This window comes from Geotrypetes seraphini, chromosome 4, assembly GCF_902459505.1.
Source record: "Geotrypetes seraphini chromosome 4, aGeoSer1.1, whole genome shotgun sequence".
Lineage (NCBI taxonomy): Eukaryota > Metazoa > Chordata > Amphibia > Gymnophiona > Dermophiidae > Geotrypetes > Geotrypetes seraphini.
In genome coordinates, this window is record NC_047087.1 from 77,535,777 (window position 1) to 77,562,473 (window position 26,697).

General features: G+C 44.0%; 2 protein-coding genes across 7 annotated transcripts in view; one reads left to right on the forward strand and one right to left on the reverse strand.

Moving 5' to 3' along the window:
- CADM2 (cell adhesion molecule 2) overlaps positions 1 to 26,697 on the reverse strand; it is a 1,574,179-nt gene that overhangs the window by 907,889 nt on the left and 639,593 nt on the right. The window lies entirely within an intron of this gene.
- Positions 5,663 to 10,025, forward strand: LOC117360136. 3 transcript variants are annotated; one of them, XM_033943852.1, is made up of 4 exons: positions 5,663 to 7,123; positions 7,583 to 7,675; positions 7,817 to 7,885; positions 7,982 to 10,025. In XM_033943852.1, exon 4 carries the CDS (start codon positions 8,000 to 8,002, stop codon positions 9,380 to 9,382), a length of 1,383 nt encoding a protein of 460 aa, XP_033799743.1. In that variant the 5' UTR covers positions 5,663 to 7,123; positions 7,583 to 7,675; positions 7,817 to 7,885; positions 7,982 to 7,999; the 3' UTR covers positions 9,383 to 10,025. The 3 variants fall into 3 exon arrangements, with proteins under 3 accessions (XP_033799743.1, XP_033799744.1, XP_033799745.1); XM_033943853.1 differs by lacking the exon at positions 7,583 to 7,675 and having other exon boundaries at positions 5,664 to 7,123; XM_033943854.1 differs by lacking the exons at positions 5,663 to 7,123; positions 7,583 to 7,675 and adding an exon at positions 7,291 to 7,307.

Here is a 26,697-nt window from a genome sequence, read left to right on the forward strand (position 1 = left end):
GCTTGACAAATTACAGCTATACTCGCTCGAGGAGCGCAGAGAGAGGGGGGACATGATCGAGACGTTCAAGTATCTTACGGGCCGCATCGAGGCGGAGGAAGATATCTTCTTTTTCAAGGGTCCCACGACAACAAGAGGACATCCGTTGAAAATCAGGGGCGGGAAACTACGAGGTGACACCAGGAAATTCTTTTTCTCTGAAAGAGTGGTTGATCGCTGGAATAGTCTTCCACTACAGGTGATTGAGGCCAGCAGCGTGCCTGATTTTAAGGCCAAATGGGATCAGCACATGGGATCTATTCACAGGGCAAAGGTAGGGGAGGGACATTAAGGTGGGCAGACTAGATGGGCCGTGGGCCCTTATCTGCCGTCTATTTCTATGTTTCTATGTTTCTATGACAGTCCTCAAACATTTTGATAACTTGATGAAAAACAAATGGTCTGACTCTTCCAGTGTCTCTGTGTGGCATAATAACAAAATAACAATTCAAGATGTTGCCTTAGATTGGGTGCAGTGGCAAAATTGTGGAATCTGGACGCTGTGAGATCTGATTAAACACCACAAATGGATGAATTTTGAGGAACTACAATATACATATGGCCTTCCGGCCAATCAACACTACAAGTTGCTTCAATTACATCATAGTATATATGTGAACTATCCAGATCCAACTACAATGAAATCCACACCGGATCTTCCTTCACAATCTAAATTGATTAATGCTCATCAAAAAGGTACTGCCTGTAAATGGTATGCAATACTAAAACAGACCTCTTCCACTTCTATATCACAACTTTTGAGTGCATGGCATCCTGAGATAGAAATAGAGGTCGATGATGATATTTGGCAAAAGGTCTAGACCCGAATGTTTAAATCCATATGATCAGCTGCGATATTGTAGTCTACATACTTCCTTCTACACAGAACTCATTGGACACCAAAAAACACCCAGCTAAACTCTCAAAGGACACTTCAAGCCTTTGTTAGTCTTGTGAGAAAGCTGAAGGAACATTATCCCACATGATATATCATTGCTGTCATCTCTATATATATTGGGATAAGGTTTGGAGCACCATCTCATCCATCTTAAACATACAAATAGAGAGTTGCGCGGGGACAGAAATCCCACCCGTCCCCGCCAAAGTCCCACCCATCCCCATGAGGAATCCCTCCATCCCCACGCGTCCCCGCGAGGAATCCCCTCCGTCCCCACCCGTCCCCGCCCATCCCTATAAACTTCAGAAATAGTTATTTCATTTAATTATGCTACTAAATTAAAGGGTCTGGTAGAAACCCATTTACAAATAAGCAAAAAGACTTTATTAATTTGGAAATATTAATTGGGAAGAATACATACTTTGTAAACAGTTTTCTACCAGAGCCTCTAATGTTTATAAATTTTTATCAACACAACTAATATACTACTTTATCCTGAAGCAAAAAAAGAAAAGAAATAGAATTATTTTCCTACCTTTATTGCCTGGTTTCTGCTTTCCTCATGTTCTCATTCAATTCCACTGTCTCTCTTCTCTCTGCGTCTTCTATTTGCTCTGTTACTGTGCCTCTCCCTTTCTCCCACCTTCCAAATTCGTCTGGCACCAATCTTCTTCCCTCCGCTCCCCCCATAGTCTGTCATCTCTGTCTTCTTCCCTGCCAGCGTCTTCTCCCCACTCTCTCTTCCCCATTTCCTTTCAGCGTCCTCCCCCATCTTCCCCATGTCCTGTCAGCGTCCTTCTCCCCCCTCTGTCTTCCCCATGTGCTTTCAGCATCCTTCTCCCCCCTCTGTCTTCCCCATGTGCTTTCAGCATCCTTCTCCCCCCTCTGTCTTCCCCATGTCCTTTCAGCATCCTTCTCCACCCCTTTGTCTTCCCCAGTGCTTTCAGCGTCCTTCTCCCCCCTGTTTTACCCATTTCCCTTAAGCGTCTTTTCCTCTCCACTCCACCTTTCCTCCCTTTCTCTCTCCCTGCCCCCTTAACTTCGTGGTGCTTCCCCGCCCGCCCAACAACAGAACAGGCCCGGTCCGACAAACCTCCCTGCCCTGTAGCCACGAATCTAAATTACCTTCTTACAGCTGCTGTAAGAAGGTAATTTATATTTGCGGCTACAGGGCAGGGAGGTTTGTCGGACCGGGCCTATTGTCAGTCAGTCAGGGGAAGTGCCACAAAGGTAAGGGGACCTGGCCGACTGTGCTGCATCCAGGGTGGACCGCCTTCCCCCCCTTGGTACGCCACTGCCTTTTCCCTACCTGCCCTGCCGCAGCACACAGCCAACCGGAAGTCTTCCCGATGTCAGCGCTGACGTCGGAGGGAGGGAGGGCTTTATCTCTTCTTTCTTCCTTTTTTCTGTACCAACAAATGCATGTCTCTGCTAACATTTTACGCTGATTTTGTGCTACAAGTTTGACATGTTTCAACTAATTGTATCATGCTTAGGATACTGTTATTTATACAGATGATGAGTTTTTTGTTTTTTTTTTAATACGGCTTGTCTGTAACATGTTACCATTTCATGTTTTTGTTATTTTTGTACTTTTTTCTTTTTGACTAAAACCAATAAACTATTGAACAAGGGAAAGGAAGATGATCATGCAAGATGGTGAGGGGAAAGGTAATTTGATAATATACAATAATGAAGGGAGCCCCAAGCTGGATGTGCCATGACTTGACAAAGATTGAGAATTACTGATAAGAAATCTGAGGAAAAATAATTAACAGAATGGTTTCCTCTATACCGGGAGCAGAAAAAAAAACAAAACAAAACCTTAAAATATAATTGTTACCATCTCTGTGTGTTCCAGAAAAATGAGAACACAAAAATCATATTCAGGAAAACAAATCCGCCATCAATCTCCAAGAAATTTTTAAGCACTGCTTCTAGAAGTCATGTCATAACCTGTATCTGTGGGAGAGTGAGGGAACTTAATTTATCTCCCATTATTTGACCTCCTGCCATTTTGCATTCTGTACAGAAATACAGATCTGTCATACAGAACTACTTCAATTTTATTTCTGAATGTAGTAGCTGGCAGTGCGTACTGTATCACATGAATGTCTTGAGTAAGACATTACATTCTCTTCATAGGCTATTGTTTTGGGCTGACCTTTTCATATGTTGAAGAAAGGTCTTTTAGAACAAGGAAGAAATTAGAAAGTAAAGAGGAAAATTACAAAAAAAGGAAACAATGGAAAGGCCCCACAATGAGAATTTATTAGAATTAGCCTATATTTTAAAGGTTGACAACTTAAGCTATTACATTTTCAGAGGATAAAAGATGTCACATATTTTAAATAAATGTTGGTCTGCCCGCGGGAAAGGAAGGAGGGCAAATTCGGCGCCGGCCTGTTTCCGATGGCCAGTGCAGCCTTTCCCCAGCGGTGGTGGTAGCATGGTGGTGGTAGCGGCAGTGGCATGGAGGAGGCACTGGCATTGAATAGCTAGGTCTGACTGGAGTTTGCCATGCAGGCCCCAGCCAAACTTCAGTTGGGACCCACATAAGACACTTATGCTGGACATGGCTGAATATCAGGTAGTATTTAGGCAGCCAACTTCCTCCGATTCTAATCTCCCCTCCCACTCTCCCTAACCCCCAATGTTTTTCGTACAGATGGGGGGGTGCCAAAAAATGATGGGCCCCGGGTGTCACACATGCTAGGTACGCCACTGCACATATATTCTATCATATCTCCCCTCTCCCGCCTTTCCTCCAAAGTATATATACTGAGATTTTAATTCTGTCCCCATACACTTTTGACATAGACCAAAAACCATTTTAGTTACCTTCATTTGGATTCACTCCCTTTTGTTTATATATTTTTGAAAGTGCAGTCTCCAGAATTGTACACAATATTCAAAATGAAGTCTCACCAGAGTCTTATACAGGGGCATCCATACCTCCTTTTTCCTACTGCCCATACATCTCCATGTGCACTTTAGCATCCTTCTAGCTTTTGTTGTTGCCTTTTCAACCTGTTTGGCTACCTTAAGATCATCACATACTATCACACCCAAGTCTTGTTCCTCTTTCGTGCACATAAGTTTTTCACCCCATAAAATCTTCTGCTCCCTTGACGGCTTCAATAGTGGTCTTTCGTCCTTATTATTCTTCTGTACTAATCCCGCTTCTAAGGAAGGTGTCGAAACGGAGCTCTGTCGAGTGGGGACTTCTACAGATTACACAGTTCCAAACGAAGCTAAGTATTTTGAGTTGGTGACAGGTCAAAAACGCGCAAGACAATCGCGCGCAGACAATCGCGCGCAGACAAATAAGCGCAAAGACAATTGCGCGCAAGACAATTCAGCGCAGCGACAACTCCGCGCAAGACAATTCAGCGCAGCGACAACTCCGCGCAAGACAATTGAGCGCAAGACAACTCAGCGCAAGACAACTCAGCGCAAGACAACTGAGCGCGCCACTAGAGGCCGCTTGACCATCGGAGGACACGCGCACGTACAGCACGTGAACACGTCATCACGTCAACGTTGACTCTTTGCGTTTTCAACATAAATCACGTGAATGCATTTTCGTTACCATGGTTACGTTATCTCATGATATATATTCTCCGAACAGCATTTAAATAGAAGTCACGTGAATGCATTTTCGTTACCATGGTTACGTTATCTCATGATATATATTCTCCGAACAGCATTTAAATACAAGTCACGTGAATGCATTTTCGTTACTATGGTTACGTTTCTACATTATATATGTCCTCCTTCCTTTCCCGCCTTCCTTTCGCTGCCTGACCGTGTCCGTTATAGGTAAAGATCTGGTTTTGCTGGTACTTGATCTATAACGAATATTTGTCTTGCGCGGATTTATCTCGCCTCTGGTGAGAGCGAACGTCCACATTTCTTCATTTACAGGTATGTTTATATTTACGCTTCACGCGCAAGAAAAGGGAGGGGGGTATGGTTCATAGACAATTGCGCGCAAGACAATCGCGATCATAAAACTCAGCGCAATTGATCCTCAAGTTTATATAGGTATGTTGATATTTACATTTTCAGTTCTTGTATTGCGCGCAATTGTCTATGAACCAGTGATATTTACGCGCAATTGTCTATGAACCGCGATTTGGTCCCGTATTGTCTATGAACCGCGATTTGGTCCCGTATCTAAACGCACAGGTCCTTAAAAATCTTGTCTTGCGCGCAATTGTCTATGAACCAGTTTATATAGGGTATGTTGATATTTACGCGCAATTGTCTATGAACCGCGATTTGGTCCCGTATCTAAACGCACAGGTCCTTAAAAATCCGCATTCTGCGCCACTTTTCGGGTCCCTGCCACATTTAGTCTCTGGCTCTGACAGAGTTGTATGATAATTTAACTCTGAAGGATCCTAATGCTTTCCCTTCCCCATGCTAGGATCCGTCAGAGTTAAATTCCCATACGGTGCCGGGTCAAAAGCGCGCCGGCGCGCCGGGTCAAAGGCGTGCCCACCCTATTGAGCGCAGCGCGCGACGCCGCGCCTTTCTAAATTACTGTTTTTAGGGCTCCGACGGGTTCATAGACGATTGCGCGCAAGCCGCGCCGCTCTAAATGACCGTTTTTAGGGCTCCGACGGAGGGCGAGGGGGGGGGAACCCCCCACTTTACTATAATGTGGAGGGTTACGACCCCCAAACCCCCGATAACGCCGGCGCGATGTCTATTAAGTAAACAGAAGGGGGTTCCCGAACAAAACCCCCCGTCGGAGCCCCTAAAAACTGTAATTTGGTGCGGTGCGGCGGCGCGCCTTGCCTTAAATTGGCTTTCGTCTTTCGCGCCGTTGTCTATGAACCTTCTCATCCAGCCCTGTCAGGGGCAGGGACCTGAAAAGGGGCACGGAACGCGGATTTTTAAGGACACCCCGTCTTGCGCTTAGTTTTCCCGCATGTTAAAAGAGCGAGAAGGTTGAGGTATGGTATTAAGATTATGTATAATGTGATGATGGATATTAATTGGAAGCATAATTGGATGGAGTTATAGATTTTAAAAGTAATAAATATCTAAAAAAACTTGTTGGCATGAGGTAAAAACTCTTATGCCAGCAACACTAGTATCTGAATATGTTTAATTTGAGGATTGTATCATGATGTAATGATGCAATATTATTGGGTAAGTGCATGAGAAAAAAAAAAGGAAAATATCAGCACAGGAGTCACCATTCAACATATAAGTAATAATTTGAAAGTATCTAGTTTTGGGTACAATTCATTATGTCACATTATCAAAATGGAAAGAACAGTAACAATAAAAAAGGGAGACATTAACATCTTACTGTAATGAATATACACTATTTTCTATTTAAAGATACACTGTCTTATTGTTGGGAGGGTGTCTAAATTATACTATTATCATTCATATTGGGAAAAGTAAGAGTGGGGAAGTGGGTTGGGAAGGGAGGTACTTGATTGACATGTGATGTATTTCATTTTAATGTTTTGATTCTTGTACACATGATGTGTCATTTAAAATGAATAAAGATTTTTTAAAAAACCGAGTGTGCTCACGGTTTATAGTTTTATAAAGGCATTGGGTACCATTTTCTTTTGCAGGTATCATACATAAGAGGATATTCACATTTACAGGTATATGCATAGCTTCATTTTTTGGTTTTGCTAAATTGGAACAATAGGATAGGATAAATAGTCTGATGGTAGGGCTTATTGGGGTACACTTTTAGCCTTGGGTGTGTAGTGAGGGTGATTGTATACAATTGTTGTGGGTCCTTGTTTTGGGCCTCTCTGCCTTCCTTCTGTCTGCGATTAGGTATAATGACGTTCTTAATCCATGATGGTTGGCAAGCCAGATTTTAACTATTACAGGTATGATTGCAAAGGTAAGTACAGACATAGTGGGTGTTGTTTGTTATATCTATGTGCTAACCTTATAAATTTTAGTCTTGCAGTCATGTGCTGAGGGATATGAATTTGCTGAAACCCTAGTGTTGTCTAGAAGTTCAATCTTGGAGGCAACGTAAGTACAGAGGTATAGGGATTTGTATGTCCTATGTATATAATAACCTTATCTAATCTACTACTGAAGGTGACTACAATCAACAGAGGACATTCAAGAGACCACGATCAACAGAGGACACACATCTTCAGTGTTTTGCTGACAGGAATCGCACCCTTGCAGGTATATGGTGTTGTGCCATAGCACTGAACTTTACATATAGGGATTTGTATGTCCTATGTATATAATAACCTTATCTAATCTACTACTGAAGGTGACTACAATCAACAGAGGACATTCAAGAGACCACGATCAACAGAGGACACACATCTTCAGTGTTTTGCTGACAGGAATCGCACCCTTGCAGGTATATGGTGTTGTGCCATAGCACTGAACTTTACATATAGGGATTTGTATGTCCTATGTATATAATAACCTTATCTAATCTACTACTGAAGGTGACTACAATCAACAGAGGACATTCAAGAGACCACGATCAACAGAGGACACACATCTTCAGTGTTTTGCTGACAGGAATCGCACCCTTGCAGGTATATGGTGTTGTGCCATAGCACTGAACTTTACATATAGGGATTTGTATGTCCTATGTATATAATAACCTTATCTAATCTACTACTGAAGGTGACTACAATCAACAGACTACAATCAAGACACCACAGTCAACAGAGGACAGACATCTTCAGTGTTTTGCTGACAGGAATCGCACCCTTGCAGGTATATGGTGTTGTGCCATAGCACTAAACTCTACATATGTATGGCCTAACCTCACCTATTTGACCTTTGCATGTTTTTTTGTGTGCTGGAGATTGGTGGGGGGTGAACATTAAGTTTACATGCATGTTATAATTCTTGCAGGTACTGGTTCAGGGTTGAAGGTCGACTACAGTTCCTGAGGGTTTCATCGATATACTTCCAGTCTTACAGGTATGATGTTCTTTTGAGTAGTGCATTCATGATATAGGCAATTGTATATCAATTGCAAGTCAAAATAGGATAATGTTATTAATTGTATGGTTTCAGGAGTGATTTGACATAGACATGGAAGTAATAACTTCACAGCGTGGGAGAGAGCACTGGGTTAATGAGGGCTATCGATATCGGCGTGACCGAGTGATGGCAGACGGATCCACGTCCTGGAGGTGTGTGCGCCGTGACTGTGTGGGAAGAAGAAAGAGGCTCGTTGATGGATCCTCTGTGGAGATAACGGCGCATGTGCATGCACCCAACAATGCTAGAATTGAAGCTGATCGAATGATGGGAGACATACGTGAAAGAGCTGTGGCTACGGTTGAAAGGCCACGTCAGATCATTCATGGCACAACAGCTGGTACAAGTTTAGAAGCAGCTACATTATTGCCTGCATACACCTCCATGCAGAGAACAGTTAATAGAAAGAGAAATGCAGGCCATCTAGCAATGGGTAATCCCAGGTGCATAAGAGACATACAAATTCCTGAGCCGCTACAAAGAAGCACACGTGGTGAACAATTACTGTTGTGGGATTCAGGTGAAAATGATGAAAGACGCATATTCATTTTCACTACAGAATCTAATCTTGAGGTGTTGGAGCAACATGGACATTGGTTCATGGATGGGACATTCAAAGTTGCCCCCCATTTGTTTGTCCAAGTCTTTACCATCCATGCATTTGTAGACAATCGTGCACTTCCCATGGTCTACGTGTTGTTGAACAGTAAAAGGGAGGAGGACTATGAACGTGTGTTGAGGAAACTGCTGGAAACCAGAAACACGTTGGCACCATTGACAATCTTGATGGACTTTGAGAGAGCAAGTCTGCAAGCTGCCCGCACTGTATTTCCCAATGCTACAGTTTCTGGCTGCCTGTTCCATCTGGGTCAATCATTGTGGCGCAGAATTCAACATGAGGGACTGACCGCCAGCTATAGAGATGAGGAGAGAGTAAGAATGTTCACCAAAATGCTGTTAGCATTAAGTTTTGTTCCTGTGGATGATGTTGCTGAGTGTTTCCAGACCTTGGAGGAGAGTCGACCAGATGAACTGACCCTGGTGTATGACTATTGGGAAGACAATTACATCGGGAGATTGCGGCCAAATGGGAGACGGGTGCCACCTTTTCCTATTCCTCTGTGGAATATGCGCTCCCGTGTGGAAGATGGACTGCCTCGGACCAATAATTCCGTTGAAGGTTGGCACCATGCATTTCAATCCTCTGTTGCATGCCACCATCCAACCATCTTTAAACTCCTTGAACATATACAGCGTGAGCAAGATCACACAGAACAGCTGCTTGCTCGATTCCAGGCTGGTAACCGCGCACCACCCAGCAGTAAGAGCACGTATGTGAGAGTGACGCAAAGACTAACAACGCTGCTGCCAACATATGGACAAACACCTCTCTTTCAATATCTCCGTGGTATAGCACATAATCTGGAACTGTAGAGTTTGATGTTGAAGTTCAGGTTTTCCTGTTGCTATGCTACAATTGTGTGCACTTTGAGATTTGAAATTTGCTTTGACATGTCCATATGGTCTCCCAAGCACATATGCTGCAGGAACAGGAGAGACACTTTGAAATGTCTATGTCCCCCTCTCCTTTTGGTGGCCCGAAAGCTACAGGCCTGCAAACTGTTGTGCTCAGGATCTCTCCCCCAGGAGTTTCTCTGAAGCCCTCCTCTGACCCCTACCTATCCTAGTATCCACTGCTCTGACATGTGCCAAGCGTGAAGGTTTTTTATGCCGAGCAAGGTAACCCACTCAAGCATACTGTACTCGCTTTGACATTTTCAAGGTGTTGTGGGTGGTGTTCAAAGGCTTTTTCCTTCACGTAGGGAAGGTCAGATGGTGTCTTGGATGGAGCGGCTTCAGGGAAAGCGTCTGTGTTAAGGAAAATTTGAAAAACTTGAAATTGTACATTTCCTCCCTTGTTTTTGGTGGCCTAGAAAGTACATAAGCAGAAATGTCAGTCAGGTGCTGTCATGAGATTCAGAAAAAGACGAGGACCCAGAATGGGTTGACAGGGGTGCAAACCTGATGGTGGCAGTCATGTGTTGGCCTTTGCAGGACCCAGAATGGGTTGACAAGGGTGCAAACGTGATGATGGCAGTCAGGTGTTGGCCTTTGCAGGACCCAGAAGCAGAGTCCCCCCCCAGCAAAATGTCAGTCAGGTGCTGTCTCTGAAACCACTGCTCTGCCAATATCTCACTCTCCCACTACTGTTGGTTAACTGCTCTGCCAACTGTTGCTCTCACTCCACAGATGTTGGTTAACTGCTCTGCCAATATCTCTCTCTCCCACTACTGTTGGTTAACTGCTCTGCCAACTGTTGCTCTCACTCCACAGATGTTGGTTAACTGCTCTGCCAATATCTCACTCTCCCACTACTGTTGGTTAACTGCTCTGCCAACTGTTGCTCTCACTCCCCAGATGTTGGTTAACTGCTCTGCCAATATCTCTCTCTCCCACTACTGTTGGTTAACTGCTCTGCCAACTGTTGCTCTCACTCCACAGATGTTGGTTAACTGCTCTGCCAATATCTCACTCTCCCACTACTGTTGGTTAACTGCTCTGCCAACTGTTGCTCTCACTCCACAGATGTTGGTTAACTGCTCTGCCAATATCTCTCTCTCCCACTACTGTTGGTTAACTGCTCTGCCAACTGTTGCTCTCACTCCACAGATGTTGGTTAACTGCTCTGCCAATATCTCACCCTCCCACTACTGTTGGTTAACTGCTCTGCCAACTGTTGCTCTCACTCCACAGATGTTGGTTAACTGCTCTGCCAATATCTCACTCTCCCACTACTGTTGGTTAACTGCTCTGCCAACTGTTGCTCTCACTCCACAGATGTTGGTTAACTGCTCTGCCAATATCTCACTCTCCCACTACTGTTGGTTAACTGCTCTGCCAACTGTTGCTCTCACTCCACAGATGTTGGTTAACTGCTCTGCCAATATCTCACTCTCCCACTACTGTTGGTTAACTGCTCTGCCAACTGTTGCTCTCACTCCACAGATGTTGGTTAACTGCTCTGCCAATATCTCTCTCTCCCACTACTGTTGGTTAACTGCTCTGCCAACTGTTGCTCTCACTCCACAGATGTTGGTTAACTGCTCTGCCAATATCTCACTCTCCCACTACTGTTGGTTAACTGCTCTGCCAACTGTTGCTCTCACTCCACAGATGTTGGTTAACTGCTCTGCCAATATCTCTCTCTCCCACTACTGTTGGTTAACTGCTCTGCCAACTGTTGCTCTCACTCCACAGATGTTGGTTAACTGCTCTGCCAATATCTCACTCTCCCACTACTGTTGGTTAACTGCTATGCCAACTGTTGCTCTCACTCCACAGATGTTGGTTAACTGCTCTGCCAATATCTCACTCTCCCACTACTGTTGGTTAACTGCTCTGCCAACTGTTGCTCTCACTCCACAGATGTTGGTTAACTGCTCTGCCAACTGTTGCTCTCACTCCACAGATGTTGGTTAACTGCTCTGCCAATATCTCACTCTCCCACTACTGTTGGTTAACTGCTCTGCCAACTGTTGCTCTCACTCCACAGATGTTGGTTAACTGCTCTGCCAATATCTCACTCTCCCACTACTGTTGGTTAACTGCTCTGCCAACTGTTGCTCTCACTCCACAGATGTTGGTTAACTGCTCTGCCAATATCTCTCTCTCCCACTACTGTTGGTTAACTGCTCTGCCAACTGTTGCTCTCACTCCACAGATGTTGGTTAACTGCTCTGCCAATATCTCTCTCTCCCACTACTGTTGGTTAACTGCTCTGCCAACTGTTGCTCTCACTCCACAGATGTTGGTTAACTGCTCTGCCAATATCTCTCTCTCCCACTACTGTTGGTTAACTGCTCTGCCAACTGTTGCTCTCACTCCACAGATGTTGGTTAACTGCTCTGCCAATATCTCTCTCTCCCACTACTGTTGGTTAACTGCTCTGCCAACTGTTGCTCTCACTCCACAGATGTTGGTTAACTGCTCTGCCAATATCTCACTCTCCCACTACTGTTGGTTAACTGCTCTGCCAACTGTTGCTCTCACTCCACAGATGTTGGTTAACTGCTCTGCCAATATCTCACTCTCCCACTACTGTTGGTTAACTGCTCTGCCAACTGTTGCTCTCACTCCACAGATGTTGGTTAACTGCTCTGCCAATATCTCACTCTCCCACTACTGTTGGTTAACTGCTCTGCCAACTGTTGCTCTCACTCCACAGATGTTGGTTAACTGCTCTGCCAATATCTCACTCTCCCACTACTGTTGGTTAACTGCTATGCCAACTGTTGCTCTCACTCCACAGATGTTGGTTAACTGCTCTGCCAATATCTCTCTCTCCCACTACTGTTGGTTAACTGCTCTGCCAACTGTTGCTCTCATTCCACAGATGTTGGTTAACTGCTCTGCCAATATCTCTCTCTCCCACTACTGTTGGTTAACTGCTCTGCCAACTGTTGCTCTCATTCCACAGATGTTGGTTAACTGCTCTGCCAATATCTCTCTCTCCCACTACTGTTGGTTAACTGCTCTGCCAACTGTTGCTCTCACTCCACAGATGTTGGTTAACTGCTCTGCCAATATCTCACTCTCCCACTACTGTTGGTTAACTGCTCTGCCAACTGTTGCTCTCACTCCACAGATGTTGGTTAACTGCTCTGCCAATATCTCTCTCTCCCACTACTGTTGGTTAACTGCTCTGCCAACTGTTGCTCTCACTCCACAGATGTTGGTTAACTGCTCTGCCAATATCTCTCTCTCCCACTACTGTTGGTTAACTGCTCTGCCAACTGTTGCTCTCACTCCACAGATGTTGGTTAACTGCTCTGCCAATATCTCACTCTCCCACTACTGTTGGTTAACTGCTCTGCCAACTGTTGCTCTCACTCCACAGATGTTGGTTAACTGCTCTGCCAATATCTCTCTCTCCCACTACTGTTGGTTAACTGCTCTGCCAACTGTTGCTCTCACTCCACAGATGTTGGTTAACTGCTCTGCCAATATCTCTCTCTCCCACTACTGTTGGTTAACTGCTCTGCCAACTGTTGCTCTCACTCCACAGATGTTGGTTAACTGCTCTGCCAATATCTCTCTCTCCCACTACTATTGGTTAACTGCTTCTCTGAAGCCCTCCTCTGACCCCTACCTATCCTAGTATCCACTGCTCTGACATGTGCCAAGCGTGAAGGTTTTTTATGCCGAGCAAGGTAACCCACTCAAGCATACTGTACTCGCTTTGACATTTTCAAGGTGTTGTGGGTGGTGTTCAAAGGCTTTTTCCTTCACGTAGGGAAGGTCAGATGGTGTCTTGGATGGAGCGGCTTCAGGGAAAGCGGCTGTGTTAAGGAAAATTTGTAAAACTTGAAATTGTACATTTCCTCCCTTGTTTTTGGTGGCCTAGAAAGTACATAAGCAGAAATGTCAGTCAGGTGCTGTCTCTGAAGCCATGAGATTCAGAAAAAGATGAGGACCCAGAATGGGTTGACAGGGGTGCAAACCTGATGGTGGCAGTCATGTGTTGGCCTTTGCAGGACCCAGAATGGGTTGACAAGGGTGCAAACGTGATGGTGGCAGTCAGGTGTTGGCCTTTGCAGGACCCAGAAGCAGAGTCCCCCCCCCAGCAGAATGTCAGTCAGGTGCTGTCTCTGAAACCACTGCTCTCACTCTCACAGATGTTGGTTAACTGCTCTGCCAATATCTCACTCTCTCCCACTGTTGCTCATTTAATTTGAAGGGTGTGTATGGTCTTTCTTTTTCAAAGGTCGTATAGCAAAATGTGTGATTTCCACACATGGTGCATGAACAGATGATACACTTTAAATTGTCTATGTCCCCCACTCCTTTTGGTGGTCCAGACTGTTGTTTCTACTGTTTCACTTAAACTGTCTGTTAATTTGCTCCTGATGTTTTTTCACTGCTATAACCACATCCTTACTCACTGTCACTGATGTTTAACTGCTGTGCCACCTTTAATGGATATATTATTGCACACTTGTTTATGATTTAAAACGAATAAAGATATAATTCAGTATGTTGTACATAAAAGATCATGAATGGTGAACTGAAAGATTTTGTGTTGTTGACACTGCATTTGAACATATGTGTATTACATGTTTATCACATATGCAATATTTTAATAAACATTTACCAATGTTTAAAACATTTTGTTGTTTTCTTTATGTTAGTATGACATTAATAACTATGCCATTAAATGTAAATTTGTATTGTACTATCCAACTAAGTAACACGTAAGGACACAATGGAAACAATTAAGTGTTAGAAAGAATTGCAAGTGCTGCATTTAAATTAAAATTTTTTTTTTTTTTTTAACACTTGATGTAAGATTAAAACATGAATAACATTTCCTGAAATCATATTTATTCCGACATAATTAAATACATAATTTGCCATAATACAATAATAAGTCAAGGCTACTGGATTGTCCTTCATCCTATTTATTTGAGGCAACATTGATTTCTAAACTAATAATATATATGGACAATACAATAAAAGATGATCTAATGTCCCAGCCTCAAGATGATAGTGGCAATATTTTTTAGGCCAAAGTTGTGGCCATTGAGATGCATCAATTGAATGCTTAATCTCAATGCTCCAAATGTCTCTAAGACCATGTTTTGTTGTTTTATTTACAAGTCCAGCTATTAAGTTATACCACCTGAAAGCATAAAATATTGTGATTTATTTAGACCAAATATATGTTGCAATTGTGAAAGGTCAAGCAGTTTACTATTAGTTATTACATCCTCTAAAGAACATATCCCTGCCAACATCCAATGCTTCCAAATGAATACATCTGAAGTTCTTCCACTAAATGTACATTTTCTAAAAGGTTTATTTCATCCATTTTCAAGTTCACAATTCCAATAGAAAAATATAATTTTCAATTCCTTCATTTATGTAGGTTAAATCATCTCCTGTACAATTGACCTGGTGGCATATTATCAGTGCAGAGTGACTTAGATTCCATTTTCATGTTAACATTAGGTCACTTAACTTTAGGACAAAGATAAGAATGAACAAACGACCCGATACACACCTTAGGATAATGATACCTACTTTCTGCATTGAGCAGTAAAGCACAGTTACTTACCGTAACAGGTGTTATCCAGGGACAGCAGGCAGATATTCTTAACGCAAGGGTGACGTTACACACTACTCACTAGATATTCTTACGTCCCACCCTCCTCCCCGGGTTGGCTTCTTAGCTGGCTTATCCTAACTGGGGACCACGCTCTCCTCCGTCGGGCGTGAAGGCACTCGCGCATGGTGCGGCCAACTAGAACTTTCTAGTTAAAAAGGTCTGTACCGGGGCTCCGTCAGTGACGTCACCCATGCGTTAAGAATATGCCCGACGGAGGAGTGCGTGGTCCCCAGTTTCTTCGTTTCCTCTGATGTTGCGGACCTTGTCCAAACTCCGCAAGGACAACGCCACCATGATTCTTATCGCACCTCGGTGGCCTCGCCAACACTGGTTCTCACTCCTGCTCCAACTCAGCTCCAGGGAACCCATTATCCTTCCTGTGTTTCCTACTGTACTTACGCAGCAGCATCAGTCTCTACTGCATCCCAATCTGTCTTCGCTCCACCTGACAGCTTGGTTTCTCTCGGGCTGACCTCTCCAGAGAACCTATCTCAGCCGGTCCGCCTCATCTTGGACGCCTCCAGGAAGCCGGCCACCCTCCAATGTTACCATCAGAAATGGACCAGATTCTCCTCGTGGTGTCTCCGGCATCATCAGGAACCCACCTCCTTAGCGGTGGAAACCGTATTGGAATATTTGCTCTCGCTGTCCAATGCTGGCCTCAAAACTACCTCCATCAGAGTCCACCTCAGTGCCATCACTGCGTTTCATGAGCCCATTCTCGGAAAACCCCTCACGGCTCATCCTCTGGTTTCCAGATTTATGCGAGGGCTCTTCAATATCAAACCACCCCTCAAGCCTCCTCCAGTTGTCTGGGACCTGAATGTGGTACTCTCAGCTCTCATGAAACCTCCATTCGAGCCTCTTGCCACAACTTCACTTAGACTCCTTACCTGGAAGGTGCTTTTCCTGATTGCCATCACCTCTGCCAGGAGGGTTAGCGAACTGCATGCACTGGTTGACGACCCACCGTTCACTGTTTTTCACCATGACAAGGTTGTTCTGCGCACCCACCCTAAATTCCTTCCCAAGGTGGTCTCAGCTTTTCACCTCAACCAGTCCATTGTGCTGCCCGTCTTCTTCCCTAAGCCTCACTCGCATCCTGGGGAACAGGCGTTGCACACGCTGGATTGTAAGCGTGCCCTTGCTTACTATCTTGATCGTACCAGAGCTCACCGAACATCCCCTCAGCTATTTTTGTCTTTCGATCCCAACCGTTTGGGTCATCCTGTCTCCAAACGGACACTTTCCAATTGGCTTGCTGCCTGTATTGCATTCTGCTATGCTCGGGCCGGTCTCTCACTGGAAGGAACTGTCACGGCCCACAGAGTCCGAGCTATGGCTGCTTCTGTAGCTTTCCTCCGTTCCACGCCCATCGAGGAAATCTGCAAGGCGGCCACTTGGTCCTCAGTTCACACATTCACTACTCACTACTGTCTGGATGCGTTCTCCAGACGGGATGGACACTTCGGCCAATCTGTGTTACAAAATTTATTTTCCTAATGGCCAACCATCCCACCTCCCTCTTTGTTAGCTTGGAGGTCACCCATGTGTTAAGAATATGCTGCCTGCTTGTCCTGGGATAAAGCACAGTTACTTACTGTAACAGGTGTTATCCAGGGACAGCAGGCAGATATTATTACGTACCACCCACCTCCCCGGGTTGGCTTCTTAGCTGGCTTATCCTAACTGGGGACCACGCACTCCTCCGTCGGGCGGGAAGGCACTCGCGCACGCGCGGTGCGGCCAACTAGAAACTTCTACTTAAAAAGGTCCGTACCGAGGGCTCCGTCGGTGACGTCACCCATGTGTTAAGAATATCTGCCTGCTGTCCCTGGATAACACCTGTTACGGTAAGTAACTGTGCTTTCTCTGCATCCCTCTTCACAAACATATGTGATGTATGACTGTATTAATATATTAGGAGTGGAAAATGATGTGTAATAATTACAATAATTTACTCATGACTCCCTGATCTTTTTAAAATTAATATAATTTTATTGTTCTTATGTGTTTCCCATATTCAAAAACTGTAATAGCTTATTTATTTATTTATTTATTCAGATTTCCCATTAACGCTAATTGTGTTTCAATCAATTACTACAAAACTATATACTATAAAATACACACATACTCAATTAATATGTGCATTTCATCACTACAATGTAGTAAAATCTGTTTGACTATTGACCATTTAACACGTGTTTTAGATAACCAATAGCAGCGCTGAAAAGGGGAAATCTCACGATATTCACACAACATCGGTCATGTGACTGGTATTTAAGCTTTGCAATTAGGCCCCCCACCCGCATTTACAAATATCACCATTTATTCAGATTTCCCATTAACTCTGTTCGTCCACATTTTTAACTTGCGCTCATTATACTAAAACCCGTCAATTGCGCACTGGGAAACTAATCCGTCAATTGCGCGAAAAAGTACTATAACTTTAGTATGATGATATACGTCATCATTATGCACTAATGGAGACAAGCTGATGTCATCACGCGTTTCAACACATATGCGCGCCATGCTAACGCTAATTGTGTTTCAATCAATTACTACAAAACTTTATATTATAAAATACACACATACTCAATTAATATGTGCATTTCATCACTACAATGTAGTAAAATCTGTTTGACTATTGACCATTTAACACGTGTTTTAGATAACCAATAGCAGCGCTGAAAAGGGGAAATCTCACGATATTCACACAACATCGGTCATGTGACTGGTATTTAAGCTTTGCAAAAACGTCATAGATTCACAGAGAAGATGGCATCCTATGTGGGTTTCCGTGGGCGGAAGCCCAATTTCTCCGAGCGTGAAGTACTCATATTAACTGAGTACTTCACGCTCAATGCTAAACTGCTTTTCCCCGTTAAGGGGAAAAGACGCAATATAGGTGAAATGGACAGGGCCTGGGGAGAACTTGCGCAGCTGTTCAACGCCCGTGCTATCACACCGCGCTCCGTAAGTATTTATCAAATACATGTTGTTCATAGACAATTGCGCGCTGACAAATTGTCGCGGATAAAGAATTTTTTTTTTTGCGCGGAAGGCAAAAATGGATACGCATCTCCTGAAATCGCGCACTGCGTCATCATACATCTGCTGAAAAATTTTGCAGTTGATAATGGTGTCTCTCATGTACTTATTTGATTTAATTAGCTGTATTCCAGTCGGGTTTTCAAAATTTACATAATTATTATGCTTGCAATCTATTTCCATGCACTGCTTTCAATGCATATATATATATCATGTCTGCGCGATTTGTCCACGTGCTATTCTCTATGAACCATATATCATGGCTCACTCATGTCTCTCCATTATGTAATAGGTTGAGGATTTGAAGAAAAAAGCCCGCGAGCTCAGGTTACATCACCCTGCATGGGTCCGGGCTGTCCGCCGCAATCTGTACAACACCCCAGGTATGTTACAGTAAAATATCGGGTGGGTATAAGGTGTGCAGTCATAATATCTGTGTTGAACAATCATGTATTTTAAACGTTGACAGGTCAAAAACTCGAAAGACAATCGCGCGCAGACAAACATTTTAAACATTAACAGTTTTTCATATACTTCTGACACTACATGCATTTATGTCTTCAGATGCGAGTGAGGAGGAAGAGGAGGAGGAGGATCAGGAAGAGGAGGAGGAGGAGGAGGAGGAGGAAGACACCCCTATCCCTGACCGGCCGTTCCTTATCCCCCGCAGACGCCCCACCTCCCAATCCCCTTCCACCTCCGCCCAGTCCCATCCAACGTCCCAACCCCCTTCCACCTCCGCCCAGTCCCATCCAACGTCCCAACCCCCTTCCACCTCCGCCCAGTCCCATCCAACGTCCCAACCCCCTTCCACCTCCGCCCAGTCTCATCCAACTTCCCCCCACCGACGCCCTAGACCACCCTCTAGGATCCCCCTAAAAAAACGCCCCAAACCCTGCCCTGCCCCTTCATTCCCAATGCCCTGTTCCCCCTCCCTCCCACCCCCTAAACCCAAGTTCTGCCTTAAACTTTTCCCTGAAATTCGACCCTCTGTCATCACCTCTCCCCCAGCCCTCCCACGTACCTCAATGAGTACTGCCTCAACCCCCATCCTGGACAGATTTAGCGACCTCTCTGTCCAGTCCGGTAAGTGTTATGATATTTTTATTCTGTAATTTTTGTACTGTAAAAGCTTTTATTCATTTTTACAACGTACATCAAGTGTACAATTAATAAACACATTTATGATTTAAGACATCACTTGAATTTTAATAATATAATATAAAATGCTTAGGTTTGTTCATATGTAACAAAAACAACCAAGTTTGTCTCATAGATGCTTCCACTGTACATAATTGTCTTTTCAATGTCCACCTGCTTTTCATGCTCTTTTTCATTACAGATATATTGGCATCCCCCTCCTCTTCGCCGCCTTTGTCAACATCCCCACTCCCCATTCAAAGCCCCAACCGTTGTTCCACCTGTTTTGCCCCCCTCCGACCCTCAACCAGAGATTGTGGGACCAACCCTGCAACGGCCACCACCCCTGTTGCAGCGACCACTATTGTGGCTCACGCTGCCACAAACACAGATCCTCCGCCCAGTTCTGTAACAGTGGAGGACATTTACACGGCGGTGGTTACCATCTTAGCAGGGGTGGAGCACATGAACGACTGTGCTGAAGAATCCGTTCGACACATTCGTCATGTGACAGGGGCACTGCAGGTCTTGCTAGAAGCACTTCGCGGTACCCCTCCCACCCCGTGAATGGCTCCACTGTTAACGAGGGAGCTGCACCCTCTTGTCACCACTCCTCCCTCCCCTTCTTCCCCCCCTGCCTCACTCCCTCCCCCTCCTGCCCTTCGCCCTCCCAGAAAAAATACAAAAAAAGTATAAAAACAACTCCCTCCCCTTCTTCCCCCCCTGCCTCACTCCCTCCCCCTCCTGCCCTTCGCCCTCCCAGAAAAAATACAAAAAAAGTATAAAAACAACTCCCTCCCCTTCTTCCCCCCCTGCCTCACTCCCTCCACCTCCTGCCCTTCGCCCTCCCAGAAAAAATACAAAAAAAGTATAAAAACAACTCCCTCCCCTTCTTCCCCCCCTGCCTCACTCCCTCCACCTCCTGCCCTTCGCCCTCCCAGAAAAAATACAAAAAAAGTATAAAAACAACTCCCTCCCCTTCTTCCCCCCTGCCTCACTCCCTCCCCCTCCTGCCCTTCGCCCTCCCAGAAAAAATACAAAAAAAGTATAAAAACAACTCCCTCCCCTTCTTCCCCCCCTGCCTCACTCCCTCCCCCTCCTGCCCTTCGCCCTCCCAGAAAAAATACAAAAAAAGTATAAAAACAACTCCCTCCCCTTCTTCCCCCCCTGCCTCACTCCCTCCCCCTCCTGCCCTTCGCCCTCCCAGAAAAAATACAAAAAAAGTATAAAAACAACTCCCTCTCCTTCTTCCCTCCCTTTCCATCCACCCCCCTCCACACTCCCACCCCTTCACATCCATTCACACCATACCCACCCCACTCCACCCACAGTCTCCAGCATCATGACTCGCCTGCCTCCTACCATCTCGTGGGATCTTCAGTCCTCCTGTGAGTGTGTGTGTCTCTCTCTCTCTCTCTCTCTCCCTCCCTCCCTCCCTCCCTCTCTCTCCCTTACCACAGTGTTTTCTTTGCCCTCCAGCCTCCTGTGTCGCAGCAGTGGTGACTACAACTTCACAATTCATGTCTCCAGCATCATGACTCGCCTGCCTCCTACCGTCTCGTGGGATCTTCAGTCCTCCTGTGAGTGTCTCTCTCTCTCTCTCTCTCTCTCTCCCTCCCTCCCTCCCTCTCTCTCCCTTACCACAGTGTTTTCTTTGCCCTCCAGCCTCCTGTGTCGCAGCAGTGGTGACTACAACTTCACAATTCATGTCTCCAGCATCATGACTCGCCTGCCTCCTACCGTCTCGTGGGATCTTCAGTCCTCCTGTGAGTGTCTCTCTATCTCTCTCTCACTCTCTCCCTCCCTTCCTCCCTCCCTCTCTCTCCCTTACCACAGTGTTTTCTTTGCCCTCAAGCCTCCTGTGTCGCAGCAGTGGTGACTACAACTTCACAATTCATGTCTCCAGCATCATGACTCGCCTGCCTCCTACCGTCTCGTGGGATCTTCAGTCCTCCTGTGAGTGTCTCTCTCTCTCTCTCTCACTCTCTCCCTCCCTTCCTCCCTCCCTCTCTCTCCCTTACCACAGTGTTTTCTTTGCCCTCCAGCCTCCTGTGTCGCAGCAGTGGTGACTACAACTTCACAATTCATGTCTCCAGCATCATGACTCGCCTGCCTCCTACCGTCTCGTGGGATCTTCAGTCCTCCTGTGAGTGTCTCTCTATCTCTCTCTCACTCTCTCCCTCCCTTCCTCCCTCCCTCTCTCTCCCTTACCACAGTGTTTTCTTTGCCCTCCAGCCTCCTGTGTCGCAGCAGTGGTGACTACAACTTCACAATTCATGTCTCCAGCATCATGACTCGCCTGCCTCCTACCGTCTCAGCTCCCACATCTGGACTTGGCTTGCCAGCTCTCCTTCGATGATCAGAAAAATCTGACATCATATCTATGATACTTTTAAAAATACATTTTAATATACAACTTATTGAAAATAAAGGACAACTGCGTACTGGATAAATGCAAAACCTTATCAAACATAAGTGTTAATTTACATGGCTGTGTCAACTAGGTAGAATTTGTAATGCTACATGATTGACACCTTATCTTGTTTAGAGATGTTCTTAATAGAGTATAACACTTATCATGCTTAATCCTTTAAGTATAAATTAGATGAAATGCATTGAGGTGATATGTTAACATCTTTCCTTTCGTGCACACAAAATGTGATAGATGTATAAGGTGTACACCTGACATAATTTTAGTCACCCATCTCCCTGTATGCCTCTTGTAAGGAGATGCACATTTAGTTTGCTTTAAATCCTGAACTACTTACCATCAATAAAACAGGGGCACTGGTCTCCTGACGTAATAGCATGTATTTAATACGTACTTCCTGAGTGCTGTGTCAAAGCACTAGCATTGAACAGGTGCGCCAGTTTCCCCCAGACCCAATCGATTTCACCTATATTTCTAACTTTCCTCTTGATGGGGAATAGCAGTTTAGCATTGAGCGACATGTACTCAGTTAATCAGAGTACTTCACGCTTGGAGAACTTGTGTTTTGGCACACAACATCCATAATAGGAAGCCATCTTCTCTGTGAATCTATGACATTTTTGCAAAGTACTCAGTTATTCTAAGTACCTCACCACAATTGTGGCTCACACTGCACACAGACACACACACACTGACTGAATGAGAGCCAAAGAGTCAGTTTTCTCCACACTATGTCCATTTTTCAAATGTTCCTGTGCTTGATGGGGAAACAATACTTTAGCATTGCACAAAACATACTCTATATGGACTAAATTTATGTATGTTTCTCTATATATGATCTTTTAAAGTTCATAGCCTTTTACATCCTCCAGTTCAAACACTGAATCTCAAGCATACAGAATACTTTTCTTTCTGTGAATTTATGCTTTCGCCCTCATCATCATCCTATTTTTAGACCAATTTCAAAATCTTTTCAATTTCAAAATTCTTATAATAATCTTTATCATTCAATGTTATTATTTGCTGTTCACATCATGTTTACTTGTGTTCAATAATACTTACTTTGCATTTAACTTTGCCCTGGGAGATCTATGTTATCCATTCTATATGTTCACTGTATTATGCTTTCTTCAATAATACAGTTACTCAGAAATAAAAACATTATAACACAACTATTGATTCAAGAATTTATTTTACACTCACAAACTCCAATGACATTATGAACTTATAATGACTAACGTCATTTAACAAATTGTTTATTATTGTCTTTTAACATATTAAAACACTTCATAAAATCAATAACTAGAAAGCTGCAAACAAATTGTGGACAGTTTTGTTTGGGTTTTATTCGGTGGGGAGGGGCAGTGAAGCTTGTCTTTAATCTTTGAAATCTGTTGGGCCTGAAGACAACTCAGCGTGAAGACGACAGAGCATGAAGACACTTGTAAGTTTGAACATGAATAACGATTTAAACAAACAAAGAAAATGACATAATGATCGTCATAAACACTTAAAACATATATTATGTCATATAACGATTATTAAGCTAATTCAGCTTTACAAATTTTTACAATTCATACAACAAACATATCATGCAAGACAAACAGAAATAATGAAACTTAGCATTTGACAGATGGATCAGATGAATAGACACTGCAGGCATCAGACTATGGGCATTTCATTATGACCCCAATGCAAACACCCACTATGCCCATTTACCTTCCACTATTACAGGTCTCACAGTCCACAATTAATGTGTCTGGTAACGGGACAAAAACACCTGGGGAAAAAATTTGGAACTATCCCAAAATCTGCAGCCTGGAACTGGGTAACCTGGCCACCCTGTTACTTTGATTTATTAAACTCTTTTTTCCAATATGAGAATGACACGAACTAAATTCACCATCCTGTCCATATGAGTTATGTAGCTGTCCTTGTCCCTCTCCCATTCCTATCATCTCTGCTTTAACAGTGTCAGGTCAAGACCACACCAAGACAAAGGCCGCTGAGCGCAGGGCAGAGGCATGTGCCTAACAAAATTAATAATGCATTTTTAAGGTCTCCAAAATAATGAGGGAAGTTGCCTTGCCTCGCGCTGAGTTGCTCGCGCTCAGTTGTCAGTTGTCTCGCGCTCGATTGTCTGCGCGATTTTGTCCGCGCGCGATTGTCTTGCGCGCAATTGTCTATGAACCGTTTTGAGCTCAGTTGCTCGCGCTCAGTTGTCTTGCGCTCAGTTGTCTTGCGCTCAGTTGTCTTGCGCTCAGTTGTTTTGAGCTCAGTTGTCTTGCGCTCAGTTGTCTTGCGCTCAGTTGTTTTTGAGCTCAGTTGTCTTGCGCTCAGTTGTCTTGCGCTCAGTTGTTTTTGAGCTCAGTTGCTCGCGCTCAGTTGTCTTGCGCTCAGTTGTCTTGCGCTCAGTTGTCTTGAGCTCAGTTGTCTTGCGCTCAGTTGTTTTTGAGCTCAGTTGCTCGCGCTCAGTTGTCTTGTGCTCAGTTGTTTTGAGCTCAGTTGTCTTGCGCTCAGTTGTCTTGCGCTCAGTTGTCTTGCGCTCAGTTGTTTTTGAGCTCAGTTGTCTTGCGCTCAGTTGTCTTGCGCTCAGTTGTTTTGAGCTCAGTTGTCTTGCGCTCAGTTGTCTTGCGCTCAGTTGTCTTGCGCTCAGTTGTCTCGCTCGTGCACATTCGTGAAAATAATTTGCGCTCAATTGTCTTGCGCTCAATTGTCTTGCGCTCAGTTGTCTTGCGCTCAGTTGTCTTCACGCTCATTTGTCTTGCGCTCAGTTGTCTCGCGCTCGATTGTCTGCGCGATTTTGTCCGCGCGCGATTGTCTTGCGCGAAATTGTCTTGCGCGCAATTGTCTATGAACCTTTTGAGTTTTAGGACTTTGTATGTGCAAACAGCCTTTGGACTAATTTTAATGAACTTTCTTATGAATTGCTAAAGAAGACACACTTACATCAATGGAACTATAACTTTTGTTATGAGTTATATTTATCAATTTTTTCCATTTTTGATGCTTTATCGTATGATTAATTTTTTTATGTTTTATTACATTATCAATTTTCACATGGACTTTTCATGCTTATAGGTTTTTATGGGAACAAAACACGATTCATGGACTGGGTTCAATCTGATAGTTGTTTTTTTTTTTTTTTTTTTAATACGGCTTGTCTTTAACATGTTACCATTTCTGCATTTTATGTTTATGTTATTTTTGTACTTTTTTCTTTTTGACTAAAACCAATAAACTATTGAACAAGGGAAAGGAAGATGATCATGCAAGATGGTGAGGGGAAAGGTAATTTGATAATATACAATAATGAAGGGAGCCCCAAGCTGGATGTGCCATGACTTGACAAAGGTTGAGAATTAATGATAAGAAATCTGAGGAAAAATAATTAACAGAATGGTTTCCTCTATACCGGGAGCAGAAAAAAAACAAAAAACCTTAAAATATAATTGTTACCATCTCTGTGTGTTCCAGAAAAATGAGAACACAAAAATCATATTCAGGAAAACAAATCCGCCATCAATCTCCAAGAAATTTTTAAGCACTGCTTCTAGAAGTCATGTCATAACCTGTATCTGTGGGAGAGTGAGGGAACTTAATTTATCTCCCATTATTTGACCTCCTGCCATTTTGCATTCTGTACAGAAATACAGATCTGTCATACAGAACTACTTCAATTTTATTTCTGAATGTAGTAGCTGGCAGTGCGTACTGTATCACATGAATGTCTTGAGTAAGACATTACATTCTCTTCATAGGCTATTGTTTTGGGCTGACCTTTTCATATGTTGAAGAAAGGTCTTTTAGAACAAGGAAGAAATTAGAAAGTAAAGAGGAAAATTACAAAAAAAGGAAACAATGGAAAGGGCCCCACAATGAGAAGTTATTAGAATTAGCCTATATTTTAAAGGTTGACAACTTAAGCTATTACATTTTCAGAGGATAAAAGATGTCACATATTTTAAATAAATGTTGGTCTGCCCAGCGGGAAAGGAAGGAGGGCGAATTCGGCGCCGGCCTGTTTCCGATGGCCAGTGCAGCCTTTCCCCAGCGGTGGTGGTAGCATGGTGGTGGTAGCGGCGGTGGCATGGAGGAGGCACTGGCATTGAATAGCTAGGTCTGACTGGAGTTTGCCATGCAGGCCCCAGCCAAACTTCAGTTGGGACCCACATAAGACACTTATGCTGGACATGGCTGAATATCAGGTAGTATTTAGGCAGCCAACTTCCTCTGTTTCTAATCTCCCCTCCCACTCTCCCTAACCCCCAATGCTTTTCGTACAGATGGGGGGGGGGGGTGCCAAAAAATGATGGGCCCCGGGTGTCACACATGCTAGGTATGCCACTGCACATAGATTCTATCATATCTTCCCTCTCCCGCCTTTCCTCCAAAGTATATATACTGAGATTTTAATTCTGTCCCCATACACTTTTGACATAGACCACCAACCATTTTAGTTACCTTCATTTGGATTCACTCCCTTTTGTTTATATATTTTTGAAAGTGCAGTCTCCAGAATTGTACACAATATTCAAAATGAAGTCTCACCAGAGTCTTATACAGGGGCATCCATACCTCCTTTTTCCTACTGCCCATACATCTCCGTGTGCACTTTAGCATCCTTCTAGCTTTTGTTGTTGCCTTTTCAACCTGTTTGGCTACCTTAAGATCATCACATACTATCACACCCAAGTCTTGTTCCTCTTTCGTGCACATAAGTTTTTCACCCCATAAAATCTTCTGCTCCCTTGACGGCTTCAATAGTGGCCTTTCGTCCTTATTATTCTTCTGTACTAATCCCGCTTCTAAGGAAGGTGTCGAAACGGAGCTCTGTCGAGTGGAGACTTCTACAGATTACACAGTTCCAAACGAAGCTAAGTATTTTGAGTTTTAGGACTTTGTATGTGCAAACAGCCTTTGGACTAATTTTAATGAACTTTCTTATGAATTGCTAAAGAA